Genomic DNA, 15,817 nt, shown 5'->3' with positions numbered 1-15,817 from the left:
ATGGGTGACTGTATGGATGGGGTGATGGATAGGCAATGGAGAGGTGGATGGGTAGCTAAGTGGTGCATAGATAGATAGGTGGGTGGATGGGTGCATGACTGGGAAGATAAATGAGTAGGTGAGAGGGTAGATGGAGAGAAATGGCAGGTACATAGATGGATGAGAAGGAGGGATGGGGGTCATAGATGTATGGATTTATGTATGAGTCAGTAGGCTGGATGAGTAGATGGGTGGACGGGCAGATAAATGGGTGGGTGGAGGCTGGGGGCTGGGAGTAGATCGATAGACACAAGAAGTGAGGGATGGAAAGATGGATGGATGGGATGATTTCTGGCCCCAAGCCCAGGAGACACCCTGAAGAGACTGAAATAAGGACCCCTCTTACCTCCAGGAGGTTGAAGGCATGACCAAGAGCGTGGATGGTCAGGTTGGCTGTGGCAGAACGGGGGAGGAAGGAGGCTGGAGAGAAGAGAAGGGTCCCCTCCAGGTTGGCTCCCAGGGTGCCTGATGCTGGAAGAGAGAGAAAGGATCAGTGCCCACCACGCCACTCACAGGGCAGGAGTGGACAGCCGAGGGGCTGGAGACAGGGCTAGACACAGAGTGCATCCTCTCAGCCAGGACAGGAAGCTCAGAAGTAAGCCTTACCAAGGGCAGAGGGAAGGTTACGAATGTACCCACATCTGCTGATAGGTGGGGGGCAGCCAGAGCACCCCACCCTGTCCCCCAGCTTTCCAAGTAGCTGACGGGGGCTGGATACTTAACCTAGAATGGGGTCTCTTTTTGATTCTGTTTAATTACAAGGAAGCAGTTGTCTCTGGTTGATGCTAATCTCCCTTTTTAACCCAGGGAAAAGCAGTTCTCAAACTCACCGCCCTCAGCAGGCGAGAACCCGTGGGAATTCAACAACAGTGTTTCACGGTCACTGAATCTCTTTTTAGGACAACCCTATTTTTAGAATTAAACTGAAGAGGTTTTCCTTTAGCATAACAGTAAATTTAAAAGAACCAGTTTAGAGAAAAGATGGAAGTACTATTTCATTGAATGCTATGAGGTGGCTCATATTTAACTATTTTTTACCTCTTCCGACAAAAATGGCAGGTGGCTATGAGGATACAGAAAAAAAAATCAAGCAGATGGCATGTGAATATCTGGACATTTAGCAACAGACATGGCCTCAGCCTTATCCACACGTCCTCTGGAGTCAGAACTCCCGGGTCCCCAAGCCTTTGTGGTCCCCGAGGAGGACAGTGCTGGTCAGAGATGCCCATACCTGAGCGGAAGGTGACGTCAGAGTAGGACGAGTGTTTCCACACCTCTGGATGGAACTCCCGGCTGACAATATCTTCAGGGACGGCCTCCCGGAGGCTCTGTTTCAAGGGGTCGTCAGTCTCCAACAGCTGCAGGAGGTGACTCCACACAAAGGAGCCCACTGGCGTCCAGTCGCAGCCGGAGGGGAGGGGAGGGGAGGGTGATGAGGGAGGGCCCACAGCTGACACAGTACAGAGAAAAGACCCCCAGCCTCCCGCTCCAGGTCCTGCTATTTCTACCCACCAGGGGCTTCTCAGGAGCCTAGCTACTGGCAACCACGTCCTCTTTGTAGATAAACAGCAAACAGAAGTGCCTTAATGGAACTTGGAAATCTAGGCTGCACAGGGCATTCTGATGCACTTTCCTGAAGGAAAAGGGAGCCCACTGGACTGGTTTGAGAGTGTGGGGAAAGCCCTGGTTTGAAAGTCAGACTTGAGCCTGAAACCCAGTTCCACCACTCATGAGCTGTGTGACCTTGGGCTGGTCACTCCACTTCTCTGAGCCTTAGTTTCCTCATCGGTAAAATGAACTATAATGACCCATCTCCCAGGGCAGTTTGCGCAGATCAGTCAACAGCAGAGTCTGGACCTAAAGGACTGAGTATCTTTTAGGGCTGGGAAAAGGTAAACATGCAGTCTGTGATGGGGACCCTCTGAGGCTCTCCGGAGAGTTAAAAATGAAATGAGTGTACCAAGGGAAAGGAGTCCAACAGAGGATATTATTCTAATTGGGAACACCAACCCCCTTGCTCATCCCAGGCTCTCAGAATGCCCAGCAGGGAGCTTCTAGAACAATCCACCATGAAACAGAGATGAGAATGTTTTTGCTCCCATCAGGCAACATACAAGCCTGATATCGCAGGGTATCTATTAAGGCTGCCCCTTGGCTAACCCCCTCTGAGGGGCTTGGCCCAGTGGTCTATTGATGTAGAACAGCCCCACCCATCCCATCCCACACTAGAAACTGCCAACAACAAACTGCGGCTTCGAGTAGCACCATTTCTTTCCCTCTGGGGGCTGGGGAGGTGTCATTTCTTTAGAAAGTAGTTTAGCAGCATCACATCAGACTTTCAAACGTGTGTGCACACCTTTATGCTGGCTGAGTGTGTGTGTGCTAAGTCATTTCCATCATGTCCAACTCTTTAAGACCCTATGAACTGTAGCTTGACAGGCTCCTCTGTCCGTGTGGATTCTCCAAGCAAGAATACTGGAGTGGGTTGCGTTTCCTCTTCCACAGGATCTTCCCAACCCAGGGATCAAACCCACGTCTCTTAACATCTCCTGCATTGGCAGGTGGGTTCTTTACCACTAGCACCACCTGGGAAGCCTCTTGTTGGCTACTTCTGGGAAATTATCCTCCGGCTAGATTAGCAAAAGGGTCTGAAGGGGGATGGACAGAGAGATTCATTTTGGTTGCTGTTTCTCATGGCAAAAGACTAGAAAAAAAAATCTAAATGCCCATCACTGGGGACTGGTAAAGTGGACTATGGTTTAGCCTCCTAGTGGAGCATCCCGCAGCTGCAGCTAAGAACCCAAGTACCCTGATGTGGAAAGAGCTCCCGGACACACTGAAGGCAGAGGCAAGGGGCACAACCAGTGTGTACACCATGATCCTGAGTGGCTGCTGTTGTTACGGTCATAACACATCCATGTTCATACATGCACTACATGTTCTGATGGGACACAGAAGAGAATGATCAAAGTCAGTGCCTTCAGAAAACAGGACTTAGGGATCAGGAGGCAAGGAAGGCGGCCTTTAACTTTCCATTTATATCTTGCCGTCTGCTTTGAAATTTTGGCTGCATAATCATAGCAGAGAATGAGACAGTTGCATGGCATAATTGACTCGATGGACATGAGTTTGAGCAAACTCCGGGAGATGGTGATGGACAGGGAGGCCTGGCACGCTGCTGTCCACAGGGTCTCAAAGAGTGGGACACGACTGAATGACTGAAGAATAACAACAATAACAGCAGCAGTGATAATAACATGGACAGTAAACAGCTATGCATACAGCACTTACAATGTTCTAAATGCCTTCTTGTATTAATTCATTTTATGCTTCCTTTATGAGGAAGGTACTGTTATTACCCCCATTTCACGGATGGAGAAACTGAGGCTCACAAAGGTTTGGCCATTTGCCCAAAGGCACACAGGTAGGAAGTGGCTGAGCTGGGACCGGAACCCAGTCAGGCAGTCCCCAGACTCAACTCACTGCGAATTATGTCAAATCACTGTGCACCAGGAAAAAAAACTTTTCAAAAGTTAGCTGAGCTTATTTTTTGAAGTTCTACCTGTTTAAAAGGAACTCTGACCCCACAAGGGGTCTGAGATTCACAGACACTGTCCCTGGCCTCAAGTCTCTCCTCTCTTCTCTCCTTTAGGTGGTATGCCATGACCTGGCCAAAGCTAGAAAGGAGCTCAGCGACTGTCACCCCATTGTACAGATGAGGAAACTGAGGACCAGAGGGAAACAACTTCTCCTGGGTTGTTCAATTGCCACCGGGGTGAGGGGAGCATGTGAGGTTATTTGTCCAGATGGCGTGGCAAAAGAAGGGGAACAGAAAGGGATGGGACACCTGAGGGATGGAGGCAGAGTGCTCTGGAAACCCCCGCACCCATCTGGTGGCAACCAGGCCAGCCCCTGCCCCCCAACTGCAGCTGCTCACCCTGGGTGGACTGCTCTCTGGCCTGGGTATGTCGCACCTGGGCAAATACCTCCTTGCCCGGGCACCTCATCAGGGCCAGGTAGGCATTGATGCGGATCTCAGAATCCTCCTCGGCGTTTTGGTACAGGCTGGAGAGCACGGATCGCTGCCTCGGGCAAAGGGAAAGCCATCACCCAGAGCCCACCCCCCCCGACCCGAGAGCGCCATGTCCCCTTGTCTGCTCTGGCTTCAGCAGGGGTCCAGCTGCCTTGACCCGGCTATCCCAAAGTCTCTGCTGCTCCCAGACACTCTCACCTGTGGCCTGATTGTGGGACGTGGGAGTTTACCCAGTCACTGTTAATACCTAACTCCCCAGAGCCCCAGCACAGAGCCTTATCAACTTCCACAAGTAACAATGGTAAGGGCTTCCCAGGTGGTGCCAGTGGTAAAGAATCAGCCTGCCAATGCAGGAGATGACACGTAGGTTCGATCCCTGGGTCAGGAAGATCCTCTGGACAAGGAAATGGCAACCCACTCTAGTATTCTTGTCTGGGAAATCCCATGGACAGAGGAGCCTGGTGGGCTACAGTCCATGGGGTCACAGAGTCAGACATGACTTAGCGACTGAGCACCATGCAAACAATGGGTAAACAGGTGGGTGCGGCTACATTCCAAGAAAACATCATCTGTGAAACATCTGTGAAAACACCATAGCAACAGACTCACAGGAGGTATTCCCTCTAAAGATACTCCCCATGCCCCCCTTCCTAAGCAAGCCACTTCCCATACCCCGTGACTCTCTCCCTCAGCACCTGCTGGTTCCCTTCACAGCACAGCCATCCACCCATCCACTCATGCAGCAACATTAACTGAGCACCTATCACGTGCCCAGCGAGCTGCAAGGGAACAACTGTGAGCAAGACAAACCCCGCTCTGTCCATCTGAAGCTGACATTCTAGTGCAGAGAGACAGATAGTAAACCAGGTGAACATATAGTACGCTGCTGCTTGCTAAGTCACTTCAGTAGTGTCTGACTCTTTGCAATCCTATAGGCTGTCTCCCTCCAGGCTCCTCTGTCCATGGGATTTTCCAGGCAAGAATACTAGAGCAGGTTGTCATGCCCACTTCCAGGAGATCTTCCTGACTCAGAGATCGAACCCATGTTTCTTGCATCTACTGCATTGGCAGACGGGTTCTTTACGACTAGTGCCACCTGGTAAGCCCATAACTGCTAAAAAGGGAAAAATAAAATAGGGCAGCCGGATGCCTGCGGGAGCTTGAAAAGGTCAGCTGCAAGTGAAAGGAAGCCAAGGAAGATCCCCCACAGTAAAAAGTGAAAGGAGAAGAGCACGTGTAAATGCCCTGAGGCAGAAGTGAGCCCTGGAGGCAGCATGGCTGGGCAGGAGTAGCGCGGGTGAGCGAAGCAGGAAATGAAGCCAAGAGGTGCTCCTGGATCAGTGGTCAGATCCCAGGAAGGACTCTGACTAAATGAGGCAGGAGCCGCTAGTCCAGGGTCAGCAAACTTCCTACAAAGGGAAAGATGGTCAATTGTTTTGCCTTTGCAGACCATACAGTCGCTGTTGCAACTACTCAATTCCACAATCAAAGCAAGAAAGCAGCCCAGACCACACATCAATGAACAGGCAGAGCTGTATCTCAACAACACTTTACCTACAAGAACAGGCAATAAGCTGGATGTCAACCATGGACCTTGCTGACCCCTGAACCAGCGGGTTTGCAGCACAGATGGCTTATGTGTGGTGTGTTAGTAATCACTCGCTTACTTGCGTATGCGATGAATACAGGACCCCCTACCCCAGATCCAGGCTCTATGAGAGCAGAGACCTGGGCACCTGTTCACGCCAGTGCCCGGCACATAGTAGGTGCTCAGTAAATGCGATGAACGAATGAACAAGTGAAGACGTGCATTAACAGTAATTCAAGACCCACTCCTGCCCAATGCCAACCCCGGTGAAATAACTCCCAGGAGCTCACGTCCGCAGAGCAGGGAACCCTCCGGAAGGCCTGGATGGCCCCCAGCCGGATCTCAGAGGGGCAGCTCCTCAGGGAGGCACAAGTGCTCAGCTTGGGGGTGAGAGCTGTGGCTGCCCGGCCAGCGTTGCCAATGGCCTTCAGCACAAACAGGAGCTGAAACAAGATGACAGTGGGGCCTTGAGGCTGGTGGTGGTGTCCAGCCCACCCGCCCAGTCTACAGCTCGCCTGCTTGGCAGGGACTCCCTCAAGGGCCCATGCCCAGGGTGTGGGCTGTCCTCACCTGATCAGCATCTGAGGGCTCCCGGAAGGTGCAGTTGGCATCCACGGCATCCCCCAGGATCCTCAAAAGGGAGCCGACACCAGAGAGCTGCTCACAGGGCCCGTCCAGAGACACACACAGGTTGTGCACCAGAGCCGAGATGCCCAGGAAGGCGCTGGAGCTGGCCCCCGGGGTCTGCAGCAGAGGCTGGGGACAGAAACCGGCCCCCACCCCAGCCAAGAACCCTGGTAAGGGGTCTTTCACAGGCCTCCCCATGGGATGCTTCCTAAAAATACAGATGCCCCCACCCCCACCCCGCCACTCCTGAGGGTCTGAATAAATTGCCTGTGGTGTGACCTGCAGGGAGCATTTCTTAAAATGCCCCAGGGGCCTTTCTGGTGGCTCAAGGGTAAAGAATTTGCCTGCCAATGCAGGAGACCCTGGTTCGATCTCTGGTCCAGGGAGATTCCACATGCCACGGGACAACTAAGCCCAAGCGCCACAATGGCTGAGCCTGTGCTCTAGAGCCTGGGAACTGCAACTGCTGAAGCCTGTGCACCCTAGAGCCCGTGCTCCACAATAAGAGCAGCCACGGCAACGAGACCACACGCTGCAACTAGAGAGGAGCCCCGGCTCGCCGCACCTAGAGAAAAGGCCACGCAGCAGTGAAGACCCAGCACAGCCAAAATTAAATAAACCAATAAAATTATTTGTGTAATGCCCCAGAAGACCTTTTCTGTGCATCCAGGATGGACAACAGTATCTCAGGCTGACAGGGGACATTTGGCAAGGCTGGAGACAGCGTAAGTTGTGACAACTGGGGGTCGGTGCGTTCTTGCGATGGGGTGAGGCACGAGCTCTGGGCTAGCAGGATGAGAAACGGCAGGAGACAGGCGAGCGAAGATCCTGGACTCCACCAGCCCGGGGACCCACCTGCTCTGCTCCCTGTGTCCCTGGCAAGTGGCCACAGCCGCGACACCAGTGTGTACATAACACTCAGCGCACATCAGAACGACTATCAGTCCGCCCCATCCCAAAGCAGAGAAAGCACCTTGCCTGAGGTCGTGCTGGTAAGGGACCAGGCTGGGTTCTAAAGCGGGGTGGAAAGTCCCCCACCTCCCACACTTCTGCACTTCTGCTGAGCAAACAAAGGAGGGAGAGAAAGGAAAGAAGGGGATGCCCAACCCCGCCTGGCACTGGCTGAGCCCCCACAGACGCTGCAGGGCACTGATGTCTGTGTGGCCACCGTGTCACCTGTTAGGCTGTGAGCAATGCCCCCTGGGCCCAGTCCTAGCCTGGCTCTGACTCAGTGCCCAGTTCCCTGTTGAATGGAGCCAACCACACAGCCTACATGGACTGGCCCTACTGTAAACGCAGGCATCGGGGCGGTGGGGACAGGGGTGAGTGCTCCCTACACTCCACCTGGACAGTTAGTCAAGAGTCTGACCAGCATGAGGGCCTGAGAGATCCTGTTGGAGACACCTCCCCGCCATCAGCCAGCCCAGGGGTCTCCCATACACTCCCCACTGGTGGCCTCTGAATCCTGGCCCCCTGTCAATCTGGGAGGGCAGTGAGGAGTGATGTTAACCCTCCCCGTGGTGGGTGAGGACACGCCCCCCAAGTGAGTGAGGACATGCCCCCAGGTGAATGAGGACATGCCCCCCAAGTGAGTGAGGACAGGGCCCATGGTCCAAGAAAAAGGCACAGCAGCTGCATCACCTTGGCCAGCTGCCCAGCCTCCTTGGGCCTCAGTTTCCTCATCTGTAAAATGGGAGGGATAAGAGGACCTACATCATAGAGGCATCATGGGGGTTAAATAGGACCTCCTTGGGTTGTTAAAAATTGCTAGCCTAGTTTCACATGCTTTCTTAATCCTGAGACTCATTAAATACGCTTGATTACAAGAACAATAGCAGCTCTAAACCGCTGGGTCTCCCCACGAGGCATCCAGAGAAGTGCTTTACATTCAGCATCTCATTTCTCACCACGAGCCCAAGAGGCAAATACTGTTCGATCTCCATCTTACAGAGCAGAAAAACGGGCTCAGATAGGTCAGGATCACGCAGCGGGCTGGGATACTGTTGAGAGTCAAACCCCGTTTCTCTGATCTGCCTCCACTGGCCCCACCAGGCAGAGGCACAAAGCCTGGAGGACAGCAGGTCCCCCGTCCCTCCCTGCTGCGTCCAACCAGCAGCGGAGCAGGGGCGGGGCCACATGGGTGGGGGCAGGGCACAGGGCTCACCAGCAGCGCGCGGACCATAGCATCTGTGGGCTCTGGGACGAAGGCCAGCAACCAGAGCCACGCCTCTGTCTCGTCTGCCTCCACCTCCCCGGACATGATGAGCTCTGCCATGAGGCCCACGCAGGCCTCAGTGCCACAGGAGGGCAGGGCATCCACCAGCGGCTGCCTGACATGGAGAGAGGCCCAGGGAATGTCAGGATGGCGGCCTACACGCCCAAGTGTCCTCCAGGACACCTCCCTCGTGTAGCCTCTGGTCATCTGGGAGCAATCAGAGGCTCAGAGAGGTAAGGCAGGGACGCATCCATGCTCACACACCCAGGAAGGGGCTGAGCCAGACCCAGGCAGCCTGGCCGGGATTCTGTGCTCTTAGGGCCCCGGAGACACCAGCAGCCCTGAATGAAAGTTAGTCGGTCAGTTGTATCTGACTCTGTACAACCCCACAGACGGTAGCCCACCAGGCTCCTCTGTCCATGGCATTCTCCAGGCAAGGACACTGGAGTGGGTTGCCATTTACCTTCTCCAGGGGATCTTCACAACCCAAGGATTGAACCCGAATCTCCTGCATTGCAGGTAGATTCTTTACCCTCTGACCTGCCAAGGAAGCCCAGTCTAAACCCTGGCAATTCAGCCCACTCTGGAGACACAGCAGTTTGGGATGATGTGAGTCCTCTGCTCTCCCCAAACCAACTACACTCACCTCATAGGATAAGAATCCCTTGCGTAGAACAGGAGTCAACAACTGGCAGGTGGCCCCGCATTAAACAGAAGCCCCTCATTAAACCTCTAATGCTCTCAGCCCAACATCACAATCTTTCCTTTTTCTTTTTTTGAAATTACAGAAAGGTTGGTATGTTCAGGAAAGGTTTTGAACCTTTGCACAGTGATGAGTCTAAATGGGGAGATGATGGCTGAATGCGGGTGGGTGCCTCAATTACAGTAGGAATGGGAGGCTCCCAGGGCTGGGGTCACACAGGCAGCAGGGTACACAGGGTAGAGTGGATTGGCCCCCCCACCTTATCAACCCTGATGAGTGACATCCATGGCCACAGAGGGCATCCCACCCACCCTCGACTCACACACACCATCTGCCTGTAAAGTCTCTGGCCTCAATTTATTCATCTGTAAAATGGGAATGCTCATGACTGGGCCAGCTCCAAGATGATCATGAGGCCTCAGGACCACAAGCCTCTTCATCTGGAGATATCCCACCTGCACTTCCCATCTCGTGCCCTTGTATTTCCTCTCTTTCCCTCAGAGATTTGGGCCCAGGAAAACCAGGCTCTGGGCAGAAATGGAGGAGGAGGTGAGGGCAAGAGAAATCTCTCAAGAGTATCAGTCGTCTTGGAAACTTCTAGATTTGGGGATAATCTCCCCACCTCCCTGACTCCTAACATCTAGGTAGACAAGCGAGACACAGTGACTTGTGGGAATATCCCCAGTGACAAGTAGGGTGAGTCACCAGGGGAGTAGGGAACTCCACATGGAGACTCAGAGGCCCCTCCCTACAGCAAAGACAGCTAAAATGTGCCCAAGTCAACTATCACTTTTATTTAAGACCCTAAGAATTTGATGGATAAGCACAGACCACCTGGATTCAAATCTAAACTCTTCTGTGTGACTTTGGGCAAGTTTCCTAACTGCCCTGTGCCTTGGTTTCCTTTTACACCTGTTACATAGGAATAAAACCACCTACCTCATGGGGTCATTGTGAGGATTAAATGAGTGAATACAGATAAAAGGCTTGGAAGGTATCTGTGCGTTATTAGCTATTAAGTTTGGTAGTCGTTCAAATAGACATGTGATAATGTTGATTCACGGGCTTCCCTGGTGGCTCAGACTGTCTGAAGAATCTGCCTGCAATGCAGGAGACCTGAGTTTGATCCCTGGATTTGGAAGTTCCCCTGGAGAAGGGAATGGCTACCCACTCCAGTATTTTTGCCTGCAGAATCGCCAAGGACAGAGGAGCCTGGTGGGCTACAGTCCATGGGGTCACAAAGAGTTAGACACGACTGAGCGATTAACACACTGGTGGCTCAGTGGTAAAGAATCTGCCCGTAATGCAGGTTCAATCCCTGGGTCAGGAAGACCTCCTGGACAGAGAAACGGCAACCCACTCCAGCATTCTTGCCTGGGAAATCCCACGGACAGAGAAGCCTGGTGGGCTAAGATGGGGTCGCAAAGAATCAGACACAACTTAGCAACTAAACAACAATGTTGATATGGTGGGCGGCAGGGGGTTGGGCGGGGGTTTCTTTCTTATTTCTGAGTCAATAAAATATTTTTCAGGTCTCAAGATCTGAGAGCCTTTGAAAAGCTCACAGACCTGAAATCTGGATCTAGTGAATAGCTGAACTTGGGAAAGGAGCTACAGGTTTCCCCCCTCGACCCTTTACAGTCCTCTGCCCCTAGAGACAGGACCTCAGAACTTCCCCTCCACCCTTGGGGTCTCTCTACACCCCTTGCTGGCCCCACATCAGCAAGGTGTGGGGGTGGATCCCAGCCCTGCCCAGCACCCCCCACTCCCAGCAGAAGGGAACCCAAGGCGCATTGGAATGCTAATTCCAGCTCCCTGCCAGAGGGACCCTGTGTCGGGAGGGAACAATGCCTGTCTTTATCCCACCAGGCCCTGCAGCCTCCAGTCTCCAGCCCCCGTGGGAACCTCCAAGCTCCCTGCTTAATCGTCTTCTTGGCAGATGTCCCCAGACTGAAGGACAAGTCAGGAATGAGATAACATATCACAGGGTTGAGCTGAAATGTCACTATCCATCTCTCGATGGCAACCTAGGACAGCAGCAAGCTTATCCAGCCCCACCAGGACCCCTCAGCCAACTCCCGGCCCAGCCCCCAATTCAGGGACAGGCCCTTACCAGTTGTCTCGGCATTTAAAAGAAAGTCCCCAGAGTTCCATGAGCTCATCCACAGAGAGGCCTCGGAGCTCAGACACCAGCGTCAGGAACAGTTCTGTGGCCTGGAAATCAGAGGGGGCAGCGTGAGAGACTCGAACCCCAAAGGTCACCTCATCCATCCCCCCATCTCCAGATGTGCTTGGTCGCTCAGTTGTGTCCGACTCTTTGCAACACCATGGACTGTAGCCCCCCAGGCTCCTCTGTCCACGAGACTCTCTGGGTAAGAATCCTGGAGTGGTCGCCATTCCCTTCTCCAGGGGATCTTCCCGACACAGGGATCGAACCCATGTCTCCTGCATTGCAGGCAGATTCTTTACCAGCTGAGCCATCAACATGGCTGCAGAGAAGGTGGGAACTCCAGTATCTCCCACAGCTTCACAGACCCAAAGAGATGAGGCTGCTCATATGGGTTTCTTTCCACTGAATCCCAAGCGCCTGGCACACAGGCTGGGCCATTTTTATATTTTAGTTTAACAAGCATTTATTGGGCACCTACTGTGTGCCAGGCATACCTGGGCCAGGGACACGGGGGTGAAAAGGAGAGATGGCGTGTATATTCGTGGACTTTATGCTCTAATAAAAGCTGAGTGACTTAGTGGGAAAGAATCCACCTGCAATTCAGGAGACTTGTAGGAGATGGGGTTTTGATCGCTGGGTCAAGAAGATCCCCTGGAGAAGCATATGACAACCCACTCCAGTATTCCTGCCTGGGAAATCCCATGGACAGAGATGCCTGACAGTCTACAGTCAACGGGGTCGCAAGAGAGTCAGACACAACTGAGCAACTAAATAACATGTTACAATGATCGTAATTATTATAACGAGTCCTACCTTATTTCACAAAGTTTCTGATATTTCCAACTAAAAAAATTTGTGAACGTTTTTCAGAATTATGAACAGTGATGATGGCTAATCGGCAGGGGTTTGCAGCTTTTACCCCTTGTCTACAGGTCTGACCAGCACAGTCACCAAGTCTCCAAACACTCAAGGAAATAAAGGACTCTATTCAGAGCCCACACCTCTCAGGAGTTTCAGGAGATAGTGGGTTTGGGATGCTGGCCCCACATCCTGTCGTCCCTCCTCCGTGCCCCCTCAGTCTCAGATTTGTTGCCTCAGCCCAAACCCAAAGCCACAGAAAGAGTGATGAGGTTCCTGGCTTCCTGCTGGGTTTGGGCAAGGCCAAGAGTGAGTCTTCACCCCACCCAGCCGGGGGTCCACGGCTGCAGGGATGGGCTTGCGTCACTCAGGCCTTCTCTGCTCTCAGCGGCTGGGACTGAGTTCCATGCACACAGCTTGACTACAGCCGGATGCAAACGGGAAACAGGCCTCGTGGGCCAACCCTCCCACCAGAGTGTCTGCCCCCAGGGTAAGCAGCATCCCAACTATGTGACTTTTGCTGGTGGAGCTGGTGTGGGTGTGTGGATGTGGGCACTTCAGTCATGTCCACCTCTTTGTGACTCTATGCACTATAGCCCGCCAGGCTTCACTGTCCATGGGATTCTCCAGGCAAGAATGCTGGAGTGGGTGGCCATGCCCTCCTCAGCAACATCAATGTACAATAGTAATAACAACGACAATGGTTGCTTTGCGTGGAGCCTCCACTGTGGGCCAGGCGCTGTTCAGGCACGTTACAGGCACCACTTCATCTGACCTTGACCCTACAAGGGGCCGTGACTCTCCTCACTTAACAGAGCACTTAAGGCAGGTGACAGCAGCCACAGGGCTACTAAGTGGCAGAGCTGAGACTTGAACCCACGCTCTTAACCAGCATCCTGTACTCAAGGCCCTGGAGAGGGGAGATAAAAAGCCCCGATTAACAGCTCCCGTGGTATCAATACCCCCACTGTGGCTGTTACCAGCAGCCCAGGTGCCATCACTGAAGGCAGACGTGCAGTCGCTGCACGGAAGCAAGCCACTGCGCCCTGTTTCTAAGCCACAGTGGATGCCAGTGACCACCAGCGCAAAGATTAAAATGCAGAGAAATAACTAGCAGACGATGATACTGAGTACTCATTACCTTCGTTTTGAATATGATTCATTTTCACTGTAAATGGGTATAACGGTCCTTTGTCGTTGTGGTTGTTTTAATTTTTTTCTAATATTTTTATTTATTTCACTACACCAGGTCTTAGTTGCAGCATGCGGGATCTTTGATCTTCACTATGACATGCAGGTTCTTTAGTTACAGTATGTGGGATCTAGTTCCCTGATCAGGGATCGAACCCTGGTCCCCTGCATTGGGAGTGCAGTGTCTTAGCCACTGGACCACAAGGGAAGTCCCCAGTCCTTTGTTTAATTGGAGTATTGTTGCTTCCCTGGTGGCTCAGAGGGTAAAGAATCCACCTCCAATGCAGGAGACCTGGGTTCAATCCCTGGGTTGGGAAGATTCCCCTGGAGGAGGGCATGGCAATCCCCTCCAGGATTCTTGCCTGGAGAATCCCCATGGACAGAGGAGCCTGGTGGGCTACAGTTCATGGGGGTTGCAGAGTCAGACACGACTGAAGCGAGTTAGCTCCAGCAGCCGTCTAGGTCACCACAGAGCACCGATAAAGTTCCCTGTGCTATACAGTAGGCTGTCATTAGAGTATAACTTCATCTCTGGTGATGTCTGCTTAGCAACCAACCTGCAGGATGTCCAGAGGCTAACCATCAGCTCTGGCAAGTCAGTACAGCCAGCCTGGCACACCACCGTCCACACTTGGCTGTACACAGTCGGTGCTGAGTCAGTGTCTGTGATGTGGGTGCTCTATTCTGAGTACCCCAGATGGTGGTCAGGAGCTGTGCCCTCCTCAGGCGTCCTCCCTGGCAGCCTGGGGGCGCGGGGGCACTGACCTGCCCACCTTCTCTCCCCACCCTCTCCTTCACTCCACCAGGCTCTTGGCCACCCCAGGCCTCTGCCCCCCACATCGAAATCCCCGGGGCCTCTCTGCAGAGGGTCAGGCTGGGGAATTTGCTCTCTATTGAGTCCCAAGCCCAGGTTTTGTTTCCAAACCGAAAAACCCATCTTGTCTCCTGCCCACCAACAATGGCGTGGGGCAGAGGCATTCCCAGCCGAAGCCCACGGGCCATCCCCCTGGTAACCGGTGGGCCCTCTCCCGGGGAGAGGGATGCGAAGCACTGCTGACGTGCACTCAGGCATCCCCAAGAAGCTGTGTTCAGGAACAAAGTCCTCAGCAACTCACCCCAGCCCAGGGGACCTCCCTGGTGGGAACAATCTGCTTCCTTGTTAGCGCTATAAAGACAGGACAGCCGCCCCGCGCCCTCTGGGGCCAGCACTGCCAGGCTGCAGGAGGGGAGACAGGCCCGCGACATGCCTGGCCCTGAGCTGCCTCTGCTGGGGAAATGCCCGGTCAGGGGGCCGGGGGTGAGGCTCTGGGGCCAGATGGAAGGAGGCAGGTTGGAACACAGGAGGCAGAGCAGTGGTTCTCAGTGGGGGTGAGCGTGCTCCCCAGGGGACCCAGGTAACATTTGGAGACACTGGGTTACTGTGACAGGATTGGAGGTGATGCTGACACTGGTGGGCAGAGGTCAGGGAGGCGGCTAAGCATCCGACAGTGCGTGGGGCACCCCAAGGGGTCAGGAGGCCAGGATGCCTGGGCGAACAGCCAGTTGTCACCCTCTAGCCACAGGCATGGAGCACCACCTCGGGGGGCTGAGGGCCCTCTCCTTTGGGCTGCTCTCTGACCTCCACAGAGCCCCCCAGGTCAGGGGTTCCAGAGAACAATGAGCTGGGGCCTTGGCTCCCAGTCCCTGAAACAGTAAAGAACAGCTGCAAGCGTGTCTCTGCTATGTACACGCAAAATGTACAATGTGTGTGTGTGTATCTATGAGTCTTCAATACATACATATATATAGTCTATATTTACTGACTACATGTTCAATATATTTTATACAAATTCAATGTATTCCGGTTTTTTGGCCACCGTGCAGCTTGTGGAATCTTAGTTCCCCAATCAGGGATCGAATTCAGGTCCTCAGCAGTGAAAGTGCAGAGTCTTAACGGCTGGACTGCCAGGGAAGTCTCAGTATATTCTTGTGTGTGTGTATTCATTGTTTAGTCACCAAGTCATGTCTGATTCTTTTGTGACCCCATGGACTACAGCCCACCAGACTCTCCTCTCTGTGGGATTATCCTGGCAAGAATACTGGAGTGGGTTGCCATTTTTCCCTCCAGATTGTGTGTGGGGTGGGGTGGGTATGTGGGGTGTGTGTGTGTGTTGTCACTTCATCCTCCAGATTGTGTGCGGGGGGTGGGGGGGTGTGCATGTGCAGTGTGTGTGTGTGTGTGTGTGTGTCCTGAGAGATCTCTAGGACAGGCCAGGTCCAGAAGGTTAGTCTGGGGCCCAAAAGGCCCATGTGCCCACAGACAGACTGATGAGAAGGAGGCCTCCTCAGGCTCTTATCCAATCAGCACTAGGTCAGGTTTGCACACACCTGCTAGAGTTCTTCCTCTTGCTTTC

At 53.3% G+C, this 15,817-nt stretch overlaps 1 protein-coding gene across 1 annotated transcript in view; it reads right to left on the bottom strand.

The window, feature by feature from the left end:
• LOC138076182 (uncharacterized) overlaps positions 1 to 15,817 on the bottom strand; it is a 168,243-nt gene that overhangs the window by 136,216 nt on the left and 16,210 nt on the right. The window contains exons 9-15 of the mRNA XM_068968400.1: positions 11,319 to 11,419; positions 8,452 to 8,617; positions 6,231 to 6,416; positions 5,951 to 6,103; positions 3,977 to 4,121; positions 1,271 to 1,429; positions 386 to 510 (exon numbers count right to left, since the gene is read on the bottom strand). Of these exons, the coding sequence (XP_068824501.1) occupies positions 386 to 510; positions 1,271 to 1,429; positions 3,977 to 4,121; positions 5,951 to 6,103; positions 6,231 to 6,416; positions 8,452 to 8,617; positions 11,319 to 11,419 (1,035 nt within the window). The remainder of the gene's footprint in view (positions 1 to 385; positions 511 to 1,270; positions 1,430 to 3,976; positions 4,122 to 5,950; positions 6,104 to 6,230; positions 6,417 to 8,451; positions 8,618 to 11,318; positions 11,420 to 15,817) is intronic.

This window comes from Capricornis sumatraensis, chromosome 3 (assembly GCF_032405125.1).
Source record: "Capricornis sumatraensis isolate serow.1 chromosome 3, serow.2, whole genome shotgun sequence".
Classification (NCBI taxonomy): Eukaryota; Metazoa; Chordata; class Mammalia; order Artiodactyla; family Bovidae; genus Capricornis; species Capricornis sumatraensis.
Note: the sequence above shows the minus strand (reverse complement) of the source record. Positions and strands in the feature narration are given on the sequence as shown.